The sequence below is a fragment of the Scaptodrosophila lebanonensis genome, unplaced genomic scaffold (genome assembly GCF_003285725.1).
Source record: "Scaptodrosophila lebanonensis strain 11010-0011.00,11010-0021.00 unplaced genomic scaffold, SlebRS2 tig00000043-arrow-pilon, whole genome shotgun sequence".
Lineage (NCBI taxonomy): Eukaryota > Metazoa > Arthropoda > Insecta > Diptera > Drosophilidae > Scaptodrosophila > Scaptodrosophila lebanonensis.
In genome coordinates this window covers 7,775,788-7,797,103 of record NW_022060545.1, presented here as the reverse complement: position 1 = coordinate 7,797,103, position 21,316 = coordinate 7,775,788, and the positions used below count along the sequence as shown (strand labels likewise).

Below are 21,316 nucleotides of genomic sequence, written 5' to 3'. Positions count from 1 at the left end.
ACAACGGAACAGACAACACGATGAGGATAACAAAACAACGTGAAGTAGAGCGCAGAGCAGTAGAGGACGCTGGCAGGATGGCAAGAAAGTAAGCAAAAGTAGCAGCGGAGTCAACTAAATCTAAGCTCATTTAATGCGTTGCATAAGCGACTTGCCGACTTTGTCAGACTGTCTCTCCGTCTCGCTCTCTAGGCTGCTGCCGACTGCCAATTGCAAGTGCAAGCAACAACAAAAACTACAACAACAATGCGAGTAGCAGCTACATCAGTGGCAACAACAGCAAAAACAACAACATTGTGAGTGTGTCGGCATTTGCACTTTTACGTTTATCCTGAGGATAATTTAACACCCGTACAAATGCAAACAAATGTGCGCGCGTAGACAGCAACAGACACACTCACACACACATACACAAAGAGAGAGTAGCACATATTCATGCACACTAACATCACGATAAGTGTGTAAAAATAAAAATAAAAAAAACATTTATTTACTTGCAAGTAATCCCCGGTAATGGCTTTTTAAAACAAATCCGCTGCGGGCCTGTAAATGAACCAGCACGGCAATTAAATTTCAAATATCAACATACACACAGTCGTGCCAGTATGTGAGTGTGTGTGTGTGTGTGTGTTTAAGCTTGTGTGTGCGCCCTTCGTAGTTAATTAAACAAACATTTTCCGCCAGTGTGCAGATAAAAACGTTTTAATTAATGGCCGAAAGGCGTTGCATCGTTTGGTTTCAACTCGCGACACCTTAAAGTATGCAATGAAAAATTGTTAAATACTTTGTTTTTCACCTCCCAACACCAAACATCAGGGAAAGTGTGCGCGATTTTTCAATATCCTGTTGTTGCTCCATCGAATAAAGCGGGCCCGGCGCCACACCCCCGAAACACCCTCTACACACACCATTCGCATTCGCTACTACAACCCCCTTTAATACCCAGAACAGTGGAAGGCAACCATAAAGTTGTAGACTTTTTTAACCTGCTGAATCGATTTTGATATTATGTAATATGCTTGAGACAAAGAGCCTCTGCATTGGCCTAAGTGCGTTCCTATTGTATTTGACAGCCGCCTCACCCAAAAAAGGGTTTTTTGGAGATGGCCTTGCTTATTTATTTTATAAAAATTTGTCTCATATTCAATTTATTTTTAATACTTTGTTATTCTTTATTTATTTATTTATATGTATGTCAATAAACATTGACTGTCGACATAGGGAAGGCATAAAACAGACCTAAGTAGAAGAAATTAAAATAATATCTAATAATAATATATAGATATATATAACATATAGATTACGTGTGCAAAGTTTGCTTTATGTAGCTGTAGAAATGTGGACAGTATTGACAAAATTCTGGGGGGAGAATTAAAAAAAATAAATTAAATAAACTATTCCTTTCTCAGACCTAAAAGAATCTGGAAACCAACTTATTTCAGCTTTTATAGTTTTTGAGATCCTTGCGTTCATCCAGACAGACGGACGGACATTGCTAGATCTATTCTACTTTACGGGGTCGGAGATGCTTCCTTCTGCATGTTACATACTTTGCACAAACCTAATACTTGTATACCCTTTTTAATCGTCTTTAGCTACTTTACAAGCCTATACATATAAAGTTAGTGATTCTCTTCAATATTTAGATTTATTTTAACATAACATTCTGTTATGCTGTTTTTATATTTATCCTAAAAGATTTCTTATAAAGATAAATATAAATGTGTGTAATAATGATAATAATTATTTATATTTAAAGGCCCCTCTATCTACCTATCTAACTATCTATCTAGTATCTATTCATCTCTTTATCTCTGTATATCTATCTAACTATACTCGTATATTTATCTATCAACTTTCATGTATAATATATATTTTCAATCCCTAACATTTAATTAATCGCCTTTAGCATTCAAGATTTTGTAAATTTAAAATCCAAAATAATATTGTAATTTACATACCATTTTTCTTGAACAATATTATGATGGACATTTTTTGATATCTCGCCCACTGTGCTCTTCATGCATTGTGACACATGGTCTCGTGTTGACGCGCCATAAAATATGCAATGCATGCAGTATGTCAGCAACGACCTTTTTTCGTGGTTGCCCTTTTTTTGTTTGTGTGTGTGTGTGTGTGTGTGTTGGCCTCCCCTTAGCCCCTGCCCTCTGCCCCCTTTCTCCTTAGTAGAGCTGACAACAAGTCATTGCACATGTATGTGTGTGTTTTTTCTGCCAGCATTTTGGGCTGAAACTATCAATAATGCCACGCCCATTGCATCCATACGATACGTTGTGTATATAAAGTGTTTTGCTTTATGACTTTTGATGTTGTTCAGCATTGGAAAATATTTTTAATATGCTTCAGCGATTGCAACAAAAACGAACCAAAAATTGTGAAAGAAAAACAAACTCTTACATTGGTTTACCTACCTATTGTGGGTTTTTTTCTTCTTCTCATTGTTGGGCATGGAAACGCATTTGAAACAGGTGCCAGAGTGGTTCGACCTCGACCATTGTTTGTGTTGAGACGCTTTAATGCCGCTAAATGACCAAATTCAGTCGCCATGTCACGTAGTCGAGTCACTATTGTTGATCCAGGTAGACCTAACAGGAATGGACATACTATTTATGGTCTATAGATGGACACACCACACGGAACGATGGACGGATGGTGGAGTTAGAGAACAGATAGTTGGAATGACAGTCAGTGTTCTCGACTGGCAGTTTGCCACACACTGACACACACATATGCACATAAATTCAATCAATTGGAAATTCCATATCACTGAAAATATTTCAATATTTATGCAAAATATTTACGCAGACGCAACGTTCATGGCACTTTGGATTTTGGTTGGGATAATGCCATGAAATAGGAGAGAGGAAGAGGCAAGAGGAAAAGACAAGGCTTAGGGTTAAGCGCAGTCAGAATTTTCAGTCTATCTCTATCTGTGCATGCATATGTGTGTGTGTGTGTGCGGATTCCAAATAAAAACATTACATTGATTTAATTTATATACATACACATACTGTGTGTATTTGGTTTTGCACTCACTATACTTGAATGCGTCAGCGAATATTTGCACAAAATATGCAATACAATTATTGCTGAGGCTTTTCCAATTTAAAACTGTGTGAATTGCGCACGAAAGGATAATGAATTGAAACGTTTATATGAAAAATCTGTGAATATGAATAAATGAATAGGAATCACATAAAGGAGCAAAGCCAAAACAAATACAAATACACATGAAAATCAAAGCAAGTGGTTAATTGAACAAACATTTATTATGCCCAAGGATCAAACCGATGCTTAATCAAGGATTATAAATGACACACTATACATATGCATGTGATAAGTTCATTAAATACAGACATTGTCAAAAGTTTGACAAATTAGAAATTGGTAAAGTTTTATTGAATCCTAAAAGGAAGCCATATTAGGTTCTAAAGTAATGGTGCTGCTGTTCTTTTAAATAGACACATTTCGTACAAATATAGGATTATTGTGGTACCACAGAGCTCTAAACAGCATCGTCCTCTCCGGATCAACTTGGCATCACTTCAACTTTAAACGGCCATGACTAAAAATTAATCAATTTTTTCCAGAAGTCTCTAAAAATGTGAAGTAATGTGTCCTAAATTTTAGGTCATTCTTTTCTGCTCACATTTAAGGTACTGTGTCTTAAATTTGTAGATAATTTTTGGTCCTTTTGGACCCTATAATTTTTTGACCTGACTACTGGCCGGGCCTGTGCAAAAATTAGAAACTTTGGCATGATTTTTATAAAGGAAGGAATAGAAATAGTTTCCCCCTCCTCTTCACTGTTTCTGCACAAATTGTTCACGCATCGTTCTTAAGATGTTGACTATACATTTCTTTCTTAATCTGTCTTAAAAGGGATACCCAACAATATGATTCTACGCGGAACAAAGATTTCTTGTTTGTGTAACCCAATAAGTTTTAGCCCGTCGTACATCATCAATCATAAATTATTTCGGCTTTTTAGTTAGACTTGCAATACTTTTCTGCTCTATATTTCTAAAATATATAAAGGCTTGTTTATTGAATTGGCTTACAAAGAGCAAGGATTGTTTGGCTTAAGAATTATTAATTATTAGCGGCTTGTTACAGAGTATCTGGAATATTGAGCTTTATTAAGCTTTATCAACGAGTTATCCTATAATAACTATAATATTAGAGGTATAATTTGATGATTAATATACATTTTATCAAGAAAATAATAACATGCCTAAATTCTTTATCTTCTTCTTATTTTTGCAGATACAAAACGGAAGTTGCGGGGAAAAGTCTTCCGGTGCTGACAAATCTCGACAAGGGCCGCTATGGCGTCATAGTTTTCGAGAATCTGGACAAGTACCTCAACATGGACAAGTGGAATCGCGAGCTCCTGGACAAATATTGTCGGGAGTACTCGGTGGGCATTGTGGGCTTTGTGAGTCCCAGCGAGGAGACGCTTGTGGGTGCACAACTGCGTGATTTTCCACTATTTGTGCACACAAATCTGCGACTGCGAGATGCGAGCCTGAATCCCGCTTCGTCGGTGCTGCGTTTGACGCGAGCCGGCGAGACGGCGTGGGGAGCCTTGCCCGGCGATGACTGGGCGGTCTTCCAGCATAATCACAGCACGTACGAGCCGGTGGAGTGGGCGCAGCGCAACACACAGGAGTATCCGGCGGATAGTGTGGGTCTGGTGCAGCTGCCCTTAACAACGGTGCTGCAGGATCGTGGACAGTTCGATGGCATACAACGTGTGCTCTTTGGCAGCAGTTTGCGCTTCTGGCTGCATCGTCTAGTCTTCCTCGATGCGCTCTCGTATCTGAGTCATGGCCAGCTAAGCTTGAGCCTGGATCGCATGATACTTGTAGATATCGACGACATATTTGTGGGTGAGAAGGGCACTCGTCTGCGACCGGACGATGTGCGGGCTCTGGTTGCAACCCAGAAGATCATTGGCGGCATGGTGCCCGGTTTTCGCTTCAATCTGGGCTTCTCCGGCAAGTACTATCATCATGGTACACGTGAGGAGAACTTAGGCGACGATTTCCTGCTGCAGAACGTCCACGAGTTCAATTGGTTCTCTCATATGTGGAAGCATCAGCAACCCCATCTCTATGACAATCTCACCCTGCTCATGGCGGAGATGCAGTTGAACTATGCTTTTGCCAAGGACCATAATATACCCACGGACTCGGGCTATTCCATATCGCCGCACCACTCGGGCGTCTATCCGGCCCATGAGCTACTCTATATGGCGTGGAAGCGTGTGTGGAATGTGAAAGTCACCTCCACGGAGGAGTATCCGCATCTGCGACCAGCACGACTGCGTCGGGGCTTCATTCATCGCAACATAATGGTGCTGCCTCGTCAGACCTGCGGGCTCTTCACCCACACCATGTACATAGATCGCTATCCCGGCGGACGGGACAAGCTAGATGAGTCCATACAAGGTGGCGAGCTGTTCCAGACCATTGTCTATAATCCCATCAACATTTTCATGACGCACATGTCCAATTACGGCTCCGATCGACTGGCGCTGTACACATTCCAGTCCGTCATTAAGTTCCTACAGTGCTGGACGAACCTTAAGTTGGCATCCGCACCGCCCATACAGCTGGCCGAGATGTACTTCCAGCTGCATCCCGAGGAGGTTGATCCCGTCTGGGGTAATCCCTGCGATGATGTGCGCCACAAGAAGATCTGGTCCAAGACCAAGAACTGTGATTCGCTGCCCAAGTTTCTGGTTATTGGTCCCCAAAAGACGGGCACCACAGCCCTCTACACATTCCTCTCCATGCACTCGAGCATTGCGAGCAACATCGCCAGTCCGGACACCTACGAAGAGGTGCAATTCTTCAATGGCAACAACTATTATCGCGGCCTAGACTGGTACATGGACTTCTTTCCATCGGAAACATTGCCCAACACTAGTTCGCCCATGCCTACAACACTGAACTCGCCGCGCTACATGTTCGAGAAGAGTGCGACCTACTTCGATGGCGAAGCGGTGCCGAAGCGGGCGCATGCGTTGCTGCCACGCGCCAAAATTGTTACGATCCTGATATCGCCGGCTAAGCGGGCTTACTCCTGGTACCAGCACCAGCGCGCACATGGCGATGTAATAGCAAACAACTATAGTTTCTATCAGGTGAGTGGAGGTGCTCTCTCTTTTTTCAGCAGATCGTCCAAGTGTGGCTCTTTAGTTTTTTGGAAGATTGTCGAATTTCAAATGCGTTTCTCAGTATAGGACAGATTTTAAATAAAGATATAAGAGTGGAAAAAAAAAACAACCTCGAGTACTTTCACGCGACATTTGTATAAGCAAGTGGTAGCTTGCCGTCTTGGCAGACCCTAACCGTTTGAGCCTTCGTAAAGGTCTGGCAGGGAGTATTCCTCTTATATTCTACGTATGTCTCAGTACCCTGTCGCTTTATCTACTTGTGTGCCTTCGGTGAAGAGGTTTAGGGTTCAGTGAAGGGTCGAGGCGGGGGCAGATAGTTATATGCCGTAATTCTCGGTTTGCGGCCATCCCCCAAATCTGTGGAGGCTCTCAGTGTAAATAAAGCAGAGCAAAAATATTTGAAACCATATTTTTGAACCAACGTCAGAGTTGGGTGCGAGTCAATAACGATGCTTCAACCTTCTTGACCTTTGAATAAAATAAAGTATCGGCTCACCATCATACTTGTACTCTTAACGCTCTTCAACTAAGTCCCTTCTCAGGCAAGATCTTTACTTTGTATTTACTGAAACGTCCAATTTTACAAGCTTTCTCGATTTCGTTTATAAAATGTTTTTATTTCAAACCGGGAGGCACCAAGTAGGATTCTGGGGGCCTTGTAAGACTCCTTGTACAAATTCCTATGAATTCCTTGGCTTATTATTAAATCTGCGAAGTGCCAGCGAGGGAGCAAGAGATATTATGCTTTAGAGAGTATGCAGTGGGTCGTTCAGGTCTGGAAGGAAAGGTAAACCCTTCTCAATTCCTTGGATCTCTTATGCCATGCTGAGTTGAAGAATTTTGATACAGTCTAGCTATGACAGCTTTAATAGTTCTCTAGTATTCTATACAAACTAGCACTCTTAAGTGTCTGTCTATTTCCTCTACCTGTTTTCCATAACAGCAGGTTGTTGTTTGGCACTAAAGTGAATAATTTCAGGCTCGTCTAGTTTTTATGTCTAAATGCACACTCGACCCTCCTGATTTACTGAAATGTATTCAAAGTAATCGCTTCTGGTTTTACGTAGTTGTTTGTTTCCCCATTTGTGTGGTCTTTAATTAAGCGCGTAACAGAACCGAATGGCCTGCATATCCTGATAGGGGCTCTTATGCTCTTACCAACTTTTGTGCTTTACGTACGAGTAGTCAGATAAGCTGATTTTAATGTTCTAACTCATTTGTTGCTGCTGTCCAGATGCCTAGATGCTTGGATGCCTGACTGCTGGCTGCATGCCCAACACTCTGCTCGTATTTGTCCGTCCAATTCGCTATTTCCGTCGTTGACTGCATAACTAAACTTGCAAAGTTTATGCAAAACAAACCCAGTCCGGTTCGGCCCGGTCTGGTCTGACCCGACTCGGTCTGATTCAATCTGCTCGTCAATACTGTGCCTGTATGCTCCCAGTTGGCAGCTTTGCACAGCAAAGTGTCGGGCTGGCAACAAACAATGTCCTTCCGTATCGTATGGACCGACCAACTTTAAAAACGAATTTCATTTGGCACCACAAAATGGCTTTTCTATTCAATTTTGAATGACTGTGTGCGAGTATGTGTGCTGTGTCCCGAAACCCGCCCACTTTTAATTTGAGGCACTGCAGCAGTGACAGGGGCAGGGGCAGAGGCAGTAGGAAGAGCAGCAGTCGTTGCCAGAATTCCTCGTTGCATTGGCATCATTTTTCGATTTGTGGCCAAGTCCTCCTCTGCTGCACTCAATCGTATTGTGGCACGTGCCACACACACACACACTCGCACAGAAAACAGATTGCTTTGACACATTTCAACTTAATTCCACTCGGAGCATATTTATTTGCACCTGATGATGACGATGGTGTTTGGGTCTGGTCTGGTCTGGACTGGACTGGACTGGGCTCGGCAAGCAACTTGCAGCTTGAAGCCTTGCCAGCAAAGTCAACATGTGTTAGTGGGTCGATTAAAGTTCCAAATGCTGCTCCTTGTGCTTGTTTGCTCGACCAAGTGTCGAAAGTTCTACAACGGCAATGCTGCAGTCGGCTGACTGGGCAACACGTTTATGACATGCGTTTGAACCCGGTCGGGCACTCAGAAGTTTTCAAGCATCTTTTAGGAAGGGACAGTGGACAGTGGATTCTTCGTTCGTGTCAGAAACAGACGCACACACTCACTCACTCACTCATACTCGTATCTTCGGCCACTCAGCATTTTTCGCACAATTCGAAATTCGACAGTATTTATTTTAGCCTTTACGACGAGCCACTTCTTATCCTCCTGCTACTCTGTCTCCTCTCCTATACTCACTCTGGTATTTTATGTTCTACTTTATTTTTGTGCAGGTCATAACCGCAACCGATTCGGCACCGAAAGCACTCAAGGATTTGCGCAATCGCTGCCTTAATCCGGGCAAATATGCCCAACACCTGGAACACTGGCTGGCCTACTATGCCGCCCAACAACTGCACATCATCGATGGCGAACAGTTGCGCCTCAATCCCATCGATGTGATGAACGAGCTGCAGCGCTTCCTGAAAATCCAACCGGTTTTCGATTATTCAAATCACCTGCGCTACGATGTGAAAAAGGGCTTCTTCTGTCAGGCTGTCAGCGAGAAGCGCAATAAATGCTTGGGCAAGTCGAAGGGACGACAATATGCGGCCATGGATGAACGCAGCGCCAAGCTGTTGCAGCGGTGAGTAACACGCTCCACATGCCCCAAACACCCACACCCACACCCGCACATAAAATATCCAAATGGGCGGGGGCCAACAAAAAAAAAAGGGTTGTCGCACAGTGGTCCTACAATGCTATTCAAATACAGATGCTAGCAGAACGACTTCAATATGCAGCGTTTTGATGCGAGTGGAATACAATAGCCTTTCCATAAAGCAGGACTACAAGTATTACAGGAAAACGGGCGACAAAGAGCAGCGAGGCACCCAATAAAGGGTATTCTTTATATTTTCGTTGCAATCCAGTACATTTTCGAGGAGAGATATTTGTTGTTTGCAAAAATGTAGCATACTTTTTAGCGACATCTTCCTTTGTATTACAGAATAAGGCACTCTTAACTAGATAGAGAGTCGTTTTGAAAGTTATATACAGGCGAATAGAAACAGCAGTGCCTCAGTTGTTATTCTGGTACTAATTGTGTTTTCACTTCCAAAATGATAATAATGCCAATAAGACAAAACCTTAACCTAACAAAATGAGTGCTTAGACTTTTAAGTCTCACATTTTTCAAATGCATCGTCGTTACCGGGAATCAAGAGATATTTTAATATAAGACTCTTGAGAACATATACCAAAAGCGCCTTTTTGACTTCTAATGAAATCTTTTTCTTTTTTTTTGATATAGTTATATTATTAACTGATTGAAATGTTTTTGGAATATAGATTTGATGAAGTAATGAATAAATTTAAATATTTTGGAAGACTATATGAATTAGATATTAGATTGTGATACATTTCCATTTAGATAGAGTTTCTTTAAAAGTTCCCTAAATTTTGAAGGCAACCTATAAATTTACGGTAATCAGGTCTTTCTACAATTTACTCGTGCTACGAATATATCGAATATATATCGAATATATTGTATATATAATATATTTAATTTAATATAAAAAAGATATTTCATACCTCAACCTTTGAACCAGAAATTAACTACAGAATCAAAGTAGGAAACTTTAAAAATTGAACTTCAAGCTTAAAATGAAATTAGTGGACGCTTTCTAAAACCCCCTGTTTTAGCATTATATGAGTAACCGTTCTTTTGTATGATGAGTGCTGTGTTTGCAGCTTTAACATGACAACATTTTAATTATATCTTTTTTTTTTTTAAAAGCAGAGAATTTTTCTGGGATGAAACTCAGATCTATAATTATTGCTCTTTCTAAGTAGTTTAAAAATACAAGTATGCTACAGTTTCTTTAAAATAAAATATATTTTTCAAGTCGAGAAAAACATGGGAAAATGTCGGTCACTCTAAAAGCATCATCATATAGTATTCCAGACATCATGAGTTTATTATTTCGTTAATAATGCTCCCAAACTATACAATAGAGCTTGTGAAATATTCTGCAGCAAAAAAAAAAAAAAATAAACCATGCAAAGAAATAGAAAGTAGATTAACCCATTTGGAAGAACGGTAGAGAAGTACGTATAAACCGCGTGTGTAAAGCTCTATTTAAATAGCTTTCGTTTTTACAGTTTTCTCTTTATTTCTTCTGTGCTTGGCTGTTGCTGGCACACTGGTCCAAAAAGTCAGAGTAGGGGCATAGTATTGGATACATGGCTTTGGCAGGACTGCTGGGAAACAATCAATATAAGCACTTTTTATGTACAATATATTTCCAACTCTTGTGTTATAAATAAACCCATTAAGTCGTCAATTAGGAATTTCCACATGCGGTTTGCACTTTCCAAATTTTCCAAAACACTTTAAAGCACTTCAAATAAAATGGGTAACCACTGTATGCCGTCGCTTTATTGGTTTGGTGTGGATGGGCGTTTTGGGACTGCGGTGGCTTTAAGTCGCTTTGAGTGAGGGATTAATGAACATATGTGTGTGTGTGTGTGTGTGTGTGCGAAGGAGTGAGTGAGTGGGGGGCGGGCGGTACTTCTCTCCCTAGGACTGAGCGATGTTTTGCGGCTGCTGCAAGTGCACTTTGCTGTTCGTCCTCTTGGTGCTGGGCCTGGTCCTGGTCCTGGGCTAACTGATTGGGCGCGGCGACGCCATTTTCCCGCAGCTGTCAACAACGAATGGCGCGCATTTTGTGACAATTTGTGCGACGGTTTAGCTGTGACTTTTGGTGGATTTGGCAAAGGTTTCTAATAATGACACATCCGTTCTATTTTTATTTTTGCAGATACTATTTGAATCACAATACGGCGCTGGTAAAGCTGCTCAAAAAGCTGGGATCGCGTCCCATACCACAATGGCTCAAGGATGATTTATCGACGGGCACGTGATAGCAACTGTTTGGCAGCGGCAATGGCGGCAATAAATATCGCAAATTGCGCGCAAAACTCAGGAAACAAATGCATTGGCTCTACATGGTGCAGCAGCCAGAAAATATGCAATGGCCCGATGTCGAGGACAATCAGGTGGGCCATGCCGGTGGAGGAGATGGAGTGGCAGGCGGCGCCAATTGGCAGAGACGGCGGCGACACAGCAGCAACAACAACAGCAGCAATACCGACAACTGACAACAAAATTATGGAATATAATTAGCTGTTGTATTTAAGCATAAATCTTTTTGTTTGCGCCGTCCGTTTGTTGCACGCTAATTAATGTCGTTGCAGTTGTCAGTGGCAGGCGAATGTGTATGTGTACGTGTACGTGTACGTGAATGCGTGTATGAATACAATTAGAACTAAGTGTATACATAGTTGGGTGTGCGTTTGTGTAAATGTTGTGTAAATAGGCTATGTGATGAATTTTGTATGCTAAAAATTAACAATACATAATTATGTATAGCATAAGTAAATAAATGTGTTGGCGCGTTGTTAGTACTGTTCGAAAGCCTCCTAAAACTCTGGGCCTGTCGTTTGCCATGTTCGCCAATTTAATGAAAGAATAGCAATAAAACTAATTAAGTTGCCACTGTCTGTCGTAACGGCATTTTATTCTGTTCTGATTACCTCACAATTGTATTTGATTTTAATTTCTGCATAATTCCGAAAAGACTAACAACCTCAGAGTTAAAGATTGACAAACCGCCTCACCTGCAGGTAGTCAGCAACATATTTTAGTTTTTAAATTCATGAGAACATTGAAACATAACGCCAAACTTGTAAACTTAGCGAAAAAAAAGGCAAAAAAAAAAAAAAAATATGCAACAAATTGCTTTGCGAACGCGCCAAGTGCGCTGCATTATAATTAAGGCTGCTTTAGTCTATAAGTGTATAGAAAAGTTACATTGTAAACCTTGTAAAAGTCACAGTAAAATACACAGGAAGGAAAAAGCGCAGCACTGGGCCTCTTCAACGACTAGCTTCAATCGGAGCACGGAAGCTGCTTGAAAAACTCAGCAAAATTCTAGTTGTATGTTAAAGCACTAAGCAAAGCTCTACATATTAATATATAGATATATAGTAGATATATATTGTATAGTTGATATATGCATAGAATAGAACAAGTTTAGATCCGTAAAGCGACAATAATAAAAGCGAAAAATTATTGCAAATACAACAAGGGGAGTATTTCTGATTTTATAGTGGAACATAACAAATAATTAAACTGACAAAAATGGAGGTAAAATGTTCCGCTGGTCGCGAATTCACGTGAATCACAAAAAAACCGAAAAACTACATTTCTGCAAAAGCGGTATAGTTTTAAAAATAAAACAACTGTTAGATGGCGCGCCATCTCTTATTATATCGATAAGTGTTGACTCGATATCGATATACTCAACATCTGGTGTATGTTCTTATATATGAAAGGTTGGAGTCCTTGCTATGGTGCGAGTATGTGCTTTTACGATGTTTTACTATCAAATGCTGCCAGCCTTAGCCTGTGTGCGCAAATATAGTAGCAGTCAGCTTGAAAGCACATGCTCGCTAATTTGAATAAACCGTACCAGTGCAGCGCTGCCACATAGTTAAAAAGAGATGCATTGCGTTTGCTAGTATTTTTGGTATTTCAGGCACTAAGTATTTTTTGATAGTCCTATTTTGGTTACACTTTGCTTTCATGCTCTGTATTTATGTCTTGACTTTAGAACGCGCGGTTCGCGTGCGGCTGTATAAACTACTAATGAAGCTTTAAATATTAAATATTTAAATAATACAATTATATTTAAAAATATACAAAACAAATAAAAAGCCGCAAGGTGAGTCACCAACTAAGTGATTCGTCGCCAAAACTGCCACCTAAGAAGCCGCTACTAGTGCTGCTGTGTTTGTGACTTCGTCGTCGTCCGTAAAATTCCAATTGGAATTCAGCGGCAGCGGTCTAAGCTTAATTTATCTATAAGTAGTGAAATAAAAGTGCATAGTAACAAATAAATAAAAAATTAATGCCAAATAAGTGCTCGTTTTTCTTACAAGAGGGTCGTGTATCAACGACCGCAGCAGCTTTAGAATAAATAAAGAAACCGGTAATTACTTTGTTTTTTGCTTTGTAGTTTTGCGTGTTGTGTGTCTCATCTTCCCTTTTGGCGCCGCCTTTGTTGTTGTTGCTATTGTTGTTGCCGTTCACAGTCGCTGTTGCATTTTCTGGGCACATGGGAGAGAGAGAAAAAGTTCTGTTTAACAAGTTTGCATTGAAGTTGTTTAAATTGAACGTCAACTCTTTCTTTTTATTTTATCATTTTAAATTTGATCTAATTCGTGGACCATTGTTTTAAAATTCAAAATTAACCGCCAACTACATTTAAGCCACACAATTCTTACCTCAACCAGGAACAGTATACATATACATACATATGTGTGTTTTTGTTGTTGAATTTCAAAATTTAAGGTGAAAATTAGAGCAAAGGCCGCCCAGCTTTAAGACTCATTTGTTTAATTTAACAAAATTGCGTGCTTTATTTTGACGGCCTAGACACTTTAATTAGCATTATCAGTTAGCTAAACAAAAAGTTCATACATACAACTACAACAACGATAGCAACAGCCAAAACAACAACAACACCAACAACAGCAACAGCAAGAGCAATAATTCTCTCTAGAGAACTTACTCATTACAAGAGACACATGTTGTTTACGCTTTTGAGTCATACCGCATAGTCGTTGTTGTTATTGTTGTTAACCCGCGTTTATTGTGGCATGTTTAGAGGCGTGGCAAGTGGCCGCAGGAAGTGCGAAAGTTCCTTTGTTCGTCTGTGTGTGTGTGCGTATGCGTGTGTGTAAGCTGTGCGAAGAAGCAGCAACAGTTTAAGCCAAAAACGAAACAACCGGCTACCAACCAACCAACAAATCCACCCACCAACAACAACAACAAGAACAACAACAGCAACATGCCAAATGTTGTTGTAAGCAGTTTCCGTATGCTCCTGCATTGCACGAGTCGCCCACAATTTGGACTTTGTGGCATGCGCCTAACACCGGTCACGACCTTCGCGCTGGTAAGTCTATCAAAAAAAAAAAACAATTTGGCTGAGGGGTTGGGGACCACACTCCAGGGGAGCAGCAGGGCGAGCGAACGGGCTGCAGCTGTCAGCGTTGGCCTCTCTATATAGAGAAATTTATAAAAATATACACTTGTTTTACTTTCGTTTGAGTTCTTTTGATTCAAAATAACTCACTGAATTTATTATATACATATACATATGTACATATGTGTGTGTAAACATGCGTGTGCTGACGTCGGCCCGTATGTTTGTTTGCTTGTTTGAAACATACATCCATATATACATATGTATTTTTGTTGGTGTGGTGTGTGGGCACATTTTTTAAATTATTAAAATTTATGTGCACACCAAACGCAAAATCGAAATGTAGCAGATAAATATATAATTGTACATACATATATACGTATGCACATGCGAACAAACAAATACATACATATATTCATTTGTATACAAGTATACAATACATACAGAAGTGCTAACGCAAATATGTTCTAGTATGTTGTATTTGCTGCCAAGTTTCTTTATTTACGCTGTTTTGCTTTTGCTTCTCTTGAAAGGGTATACTAGAAAGCCAAATCGCGAAATGTATGTAAAAGACAGAAGGAAGCGTAGCAAATCTCTTGTTAGAAGGTAAATATGTACATGTATGTATATATGTACATTTGTAGATTAGTGTGTTGGCATAGACCTGTTCGTCTGTATCAACACCGATAATATATTATCATAAGATAGATCGACAAGTAGAGTACATATTTTTGTTCATTAATATATCTTTACAAAATTTGACATTTGATTTTTACAGTATACAGTACATATGTATGTATGTATATTCAAAAGGCGGGCTCGCGCGGCTTTAAAGCTGTAGTTTTTTGTTTATTGTTGTTTATTTTTTGCACATTCCCAAAGCCCAGACGACCTGGCAGCAGCATCAGCAGCGGCTTGAAGCAACTTTCGCAACTCTCTCCCTCTCTCTCTTATTACTCTCTCTACTTTTGCTTCCACTACTCTCTTCAATTTTTGCAGTGTTGCCAATTTAGCTATTTTAACGCCAGTTATGGAGGTTTAAAATGTATAACTCAAATCAAAAAACCAAAAAATATGAAATTGGTAATTTACACATTTTTAAAAATTAGTTTTATTTTTAAGATTAAAGTACCACTATATCATGTAGAAGTAATAAATACAAATGTCGTGATTTTAGACTCCTCAAGTCATATAACTATCTAACATACTTGTATATAACTAAAGCTAAAAGCGTAAATACTCTTACAAACGAAAACAAAGCAAACTCGGAACGGGGCAGGTCAGATTATTTATAGGAGGGATAACAATGCAAAATTCTCTTCTTTACCGCATTATAATTTTCAATTGCTTATCTAGCGTTTATTTACAGCCAACAATCGGCAACACCAAATTGTTGACGCATAAAACTTCGTTTGAAGTTATTGTTGCTGAGCGCGTGATGCGCTCTCTCCATATCTGTCTGTGTGTTTAACTTGTTGTTGAACTTGGCACCTGCGCGCCTCTTCTGCCAAAACACAGCACCAAACAAAAAAACAGCTGTCAGAATTGCTTAGCAGAAGGTCCAATGAGCGACATTTTGATGAAGCGATGAGGTGGGGAGCATTGTTTATTATCGTGCCAACCATTTAAGTGTCAGAGAACAAGTGCAGTGACCGTCAAACTGCGGAATTGTAGGGCTTTAACGAACAGAGATAACATACAGCCCCTATCTACATATAGACTATATACTGTGTACAAATAAATATTAAATCAGATGGCTTCGTTATCTACTCACTTATGCCGAGAGCTTAGCCTACCACAACTGGGTTATAGTGGGGCTAGCCCGACTGTCAAATATACTGTATCAGCATACCTCAAATGATAGGGGACTGTCGGTCCGATGTTTCGGAATACATACATACATACATAGTTCAAGTATGTACATACATACATAATGCATGTATCACAACTGGTAAGGTTTAATCAACAATTTTTTAAGAGCATTGCTGTCTATGGTATCTTAATTATCGTACTTTTGTTTTCGGCCTAGCACATTTTTCCTCATTTCTATTCTTTTATTTTCTGACATTTATGAGTGGGGTCCTTTTTTTCTGGATAAATAAAACATGCACATTTACATACTATATACTTGTAAGTATGTACATACTTATGTTGAATGTTCTCAACAATTGGAATTTATTCCAAATTCCTGAAAATTAACTCATATTCGATTCTAAACTATATTCTTTATTTATTTATGCGAGAATCTGTAGAAAAGCATATTGCCAATTTTTACAACAAACAAAATCTTAAAACATTATAAAACAAAATTTAATATTAAAAGAAACGCAGCAATACGGTATAAAGTATTACTTATCTCTAAGACTACATTCAATATTTGCTGTAACATATAGTCATAGAACATATTGAATCGATGATACTTAGCAAATAACATACAAGTAATTGGGAGTCTTTATTGATATGTTTTTAGAATTTTTGTTAAATTTGCAATAAAATCCCTAACCTCCATTTTATTATTTCGGTATTTAAATGAACAGTGTTAGCCCACACCCCACTACGAATGCATAATAGAATATATAGGTATTTAAAAAGCTATTCCTATATTCTATATGTTATTTTAGACAACACGTGTGTATGTTTGTATAACGGATATTGATTGTTTCTTTGCCTTTAACTTCGATTTCAGAGCATTGACCGAACAACGCACAAGCCGGTCGCGCGCTTCTGACCCGTTTCGAGTTTGCATTCTGAACTTTTTGGCATTATGCGTGTACCATGTGACTTGTTTATCGCATCGGCGCACACGTCAATTTCAGTTTCAGCGATTAAGCCAAAATTCTGTCTCAGGTGAGACATTTAAACGGAAAACGCAGAACAGCAGTGGCAAGGAGTGGGGAAAAGCGAAAGGAAAGGAATCGTTTGCCCATAACATGTCTTGTTATTTCAAATGTGATTTGCATACGAAATGATTTAAATTATTGCTTTATGGCGCAAGCCGGTGGTGTGGGGTTTCGCCTTTATTTGTGTTTGTATATTTGTGTTTGGATTGAGAGTGGTGCGCAAACAAACAAAACAAAAAAAAAAAAAAACAAAAAAAAAACAAAAAAAAAACGCTCGCACGAACAACAAAGTGTCAGGCCGGAAAAAAGTTTTTGTCAGCGCAGCTTTAAGGTTGGGGAGGCGCCGGTATGACTGAGAGTCATTGTGTCGACGTCATTTGACACTCACGAGAGATACCATAACGGCATTATTTGCATTAAAGCAGGTTGTTGTTTAATTCATGGGGTTGAACATTGTAAGGGTATAGTGTTTTGGTGGGTAAGCTTGTAACACTCATAAGAAACAATTATAGATCACATGTTATCAGTCACTGTTTCTACGAAGATCCCTTTTTCATATTCTTGGCATTCTGATTTTGATAAGAAATTAACTCAAGACTGATTTTATTATGTGGCAGGCCTGCGGCCTCACCCATATGGTAGCACTGTTGGCTCTCTCATGCCGCAGTCTCTCACTACTGTAACGGTAAATACTCTCTAGTTTGTAATGCAAGTCTGTTGTCTGCGAGCAGCGATAAATTTAGTCCACGATCAAGTGAATAACACATTTGTTACGATTCTGCCACACCGTCAGTGTTTTATTTGGTGTTACATTCTTTTGCTTTCCACAATTATTATTTTGATTTAATTTTAAATGTGTTTCTTTGAAATTATTGAAACCTTACCTTTAGTGTTATTTTTAATGAATTTTATTTAACTAGATTTCGATTTCTTATCAAAATTAGTTACAGAAAAACCACTATTAAGTAGAAATCAGTATATATAATAAAACTATCATAGAGACGATTGGATTTAGGAAGACTTGTGTCTAAGAAAAAACGTTTTTTATAAAAGATTAAATATTTCGAACATAATATAAGGATGCAGTAGAATGTGGTAAGGCACAGTAAAGGGTATTTAGCTGCGATGATAACCTTACAGCTACATTTTTTCCCTGTGTTTGTGTAACTGTTGGCGCACTTTTTGTGTCGCTTAATTCACATTTACTTTGGCTTCCGCTCTTGTAATGCTGATTAAAGTCAACATACAACTAAATTGATAGGCTCTTGCACCCTAACACTAACACTAACACACACACACAAACACTACACACGTACACACCCATGTATCTAAAGTTGGCAAAATTGCGGCTAAAGTCAAGGGAGAACACATCTTAGATGAGCTTTAGCCTGCCATAAATTTTGTGCGCACGTTTCTGCTCCACTTTTGGGCCCCCAACTTCATTTCTCCTGCTGACCTCAACTCTCCGGCCCGGCCGACGAGTTTGTTTTGCTCATTTTTGAGGCTATAGTTGCAAAAATGAAACGCCGGACGCGCCGACCAAAGTTGCTCTTCGACGCTGCTCTTTTGTTTTTGTTTTATTTTTGTTGTTGTTCTATGGAGCTGCCTTTTCCATTTGCGTTCGAATAGCATGAAAAAAGTTTTATTGGCGCCATTCGGTCTGCCTCGAAACACAGAAAATGTGTGCACAGTGCTCATATAGACCCGCCTCTTGCGTTTCCTCCCCCCTTACCACTTGCTCACCAGCTAACCATTTCCACAAACTATTCAGCTCAGCTTTTTGGAGCTCGGGCGCGTCTCAATGAATGGGACCTTGTTTTGGTTTGATTTTTTGCATTGTGAGCGTAGTTGGAGTTTCTGCTTTATTTATAAATACATATGTACATATGTATATCCATGAGCATATTTATGTTTGTGTACACATACAAACATACTCTGCAATTGCCTGTAAAGAGTATATTAGCGGATAACCAAAGCTTGTAATGAGTATAGTGCAAAAAAAAAACATATTTTTTAAAAACGCTTAAACATGTAAACAATTTAGGCTCTCAAAATAAATGTTTTAATGACCGATGTATGGATGTGAGTTCTTTGAGGAACTACAGAAATTTAAAAACTAAATATGTACTGTTAATGATGCCAGACTGGGTGCTTTGTCGTGGGACTACAGGGTGTTCTATAGTCGGTTACGCTGATTCGCGTGTGGCGTTACTAGTTCTTACACATGTATATGCCATGGGGTTTCCATTATAGTGAAAGGTGGCTCATGGGGCGTACTAGGCGTGTCGTTTGTGGTTGCTTGTGCTGCTCCTGCATGCCACCTGCGCTGATTTTCGTGCCCCTCGCGTTGCCGGGCGACCTCTGTGAACAATTATTTTAGCCACACACATACATTTTGCATGTGCAATCGACAGGAAAAAGTGTCCAATTGATATTTGATTAAAAAACTACAACGACGATTGTTTTGATGTTTGAACCTGTGTATACATATATGCAACTGTTTGTGTGTGGCGCGCAAATACCTACATACATATACATATATGTAGATGCATTTGTAGGTACATATGTGTGCTGAAAGCCAAAGGGCAGCATACACAATGCTGCGAGACATTTATGCAAATAGATGCACGACAATAAACAACGTAGGCTTTGCGAAGCTTCTAATATACATGCAATATACTATACTATTATAATTGTGCGTTTTATTTTTGATTTATGTGTATAAAAGGATTTATTTCTAATGAAAAGGTGGGAAATTGGTGGCAAATAATTAAAAATAAACAGTGAAGTAAAACATAGCCTACATCCATAAATAAAATAAATCGAAGGCTTAAGTGTAGTTCTAGTACTATGTATGTGTAACTAAATTTCATTTCGTAATCAAATAACTAAATTAATATTTCTTGTCTTGTTAAACAAATTCTAAATCGCGTGCTTGGAATCGATAGAAGAAGCTCTTTTTAGTGTGGTATGGTAACGCTGTGAGCAACAGGGTTGCAATTCTTTCAGCATGCTTTGCTTTTTGTGTCTAATTATGCCATCTTATTTTAAAAGCCCCAGGTATTAGCTCAACAATTTGCTCATTCATTACGCACAAGCGAAATGGATCGGACCTATTATTTTACAATTTTTATTTTCGGTTAACAGAAGTAGTTTTTTTGTTTTTTTTTTTATTTATAGAATAGCTTTTGATTTAAATTTGTTTATATTGCATTGATTAAAAAGTAGGGTTTATGACGTTGGAGCAGCTGTTCTCACCTAGCAGCATATCAAAAATAATTACATTTACATTAAATTGGAAGTCAAGCAAAAAATACCATTTCTGGCATTTAACTTGTTTAAAATTATTTTTTTTTTACAACCGTGAAATGTAATTTTTTTTTCTCTCATTTGAATAGTTTTTTTTTAATTCTTGCAGTTCTCTAAAATCAAGTGTATCGCATATAAAAGGGTTCGAATAATTCGAAACAAATTTGGAGTTTTTTTAGCCATTGGTGCTCGTTCAAAAAAGTCGCGAATATACATTTATTTCTTAAATTTATAACCGTATTATTTTTCATTTATCTATACATCTGTCCTCTACTATGTTCCTTTATAAGATTAGGGAAAAATAATGGAACTATCAATTGGAATGGCAGTAATTTTCTGGTTTAAATAATTGTGTTTAGTGGAGATGAATTCAATCAGAGAGAATATTCCAACATGACTTGCCAATCAAAGTTCAGTTGATAGAGCATCTGACATTGTGCAAACAATGACTCAAGTGTTTCTTAATTCTGCTCAAATACGCATATTAAGTATACGTACTTGACTTGTTCTGTCAGGATGTAAGCCGCTCTAAGCCTTATGCTTGCCAACAGGCAACGTCACACACTGTCTTTCCACCGCTCTTTCCAGACAACTAACTTGTTCATAAGTTGCGGCTTAGCTAAAAACATGAATATACAGACACATAAATGTGTGTCTAATACTTTGTGTCTCCTTCTTTTGTCTAGTTGGCTAAAAACTTTTGCTAATCTACTTATGCCAAGACTTCATCGGCTTTGTGTTTGATTAACATATTTCGATTTGATGGCACTTAAACTTAAAGTCAGTATCATTCGAGTATTAAAGCAGAATACTTCTTATCTAACCTTTCGCAAACCACAAGAAATTTGCAAATA

General features: G+C 38.9%; 2 protein-coding genes across 4 annotated transcripts in view; both read left to right on the top strand.

Moving 5' to 3' along the window:
- The window catches only part of LOC115622911 (bifunctional heparan sulfate N-deacetylase/N-sulfotransferase), a 34,998-nt gene extending 22,591 nt beyond the window's left edge, over positions 1 to 12,407 (top strand). Inside the window, exons 3-5 of the mRNA XM_030517034.1 lie at positions 4,288 to 6,172; positions 8,554 to 8,906; positions 11,083 to 12,407. Coding sequence (XP_030372894.1) covers positions 4,288 to 6,172; positions 8,554 to 8,906; positions 11,083 to 11,185 — 2,341 coding nt within the window. The 3' untranslated portion in view covers positions 11,186 to 12,407. The remainder of the gene's footprint in view (positions 1 to 4,287; positions 6,173 to 8,553; positions 8,907 to 11,082) is intronic.
- A 656-nt stretch (positions 12,408 to 13,063) lies between these two features.
- The window catches only part of LOC115622684 (calcium uniporter protein, mitochondrial), a 70,402-nt gene continuing 62,149 nt past the window's right edge, over positions 13,064 to 21,316 (top strand). The window contains exons 1-2 of one of the 3 annotated variants that reach the window (XM_030516708.1): positions 13,064 to 13,314; positions 13,993 to 14,283. In XM_030516708.1, the coding sequence (XP_030372568.1) occupies positions 14,176 to 14,283 (108 nt within the window). In that variant the 5' untranslated portion in view covers positions 13,064 to 13,314; positions 13,993 to 14,175. Of the gene's footprint in view, positions 13,315 to 13,455; positions 14,284 to 21,316 lie in introns of those variants that run through there. The other 2 variants (XM_030516707.1, XM_030516709.1) reach the window with 2 other exon arrangements.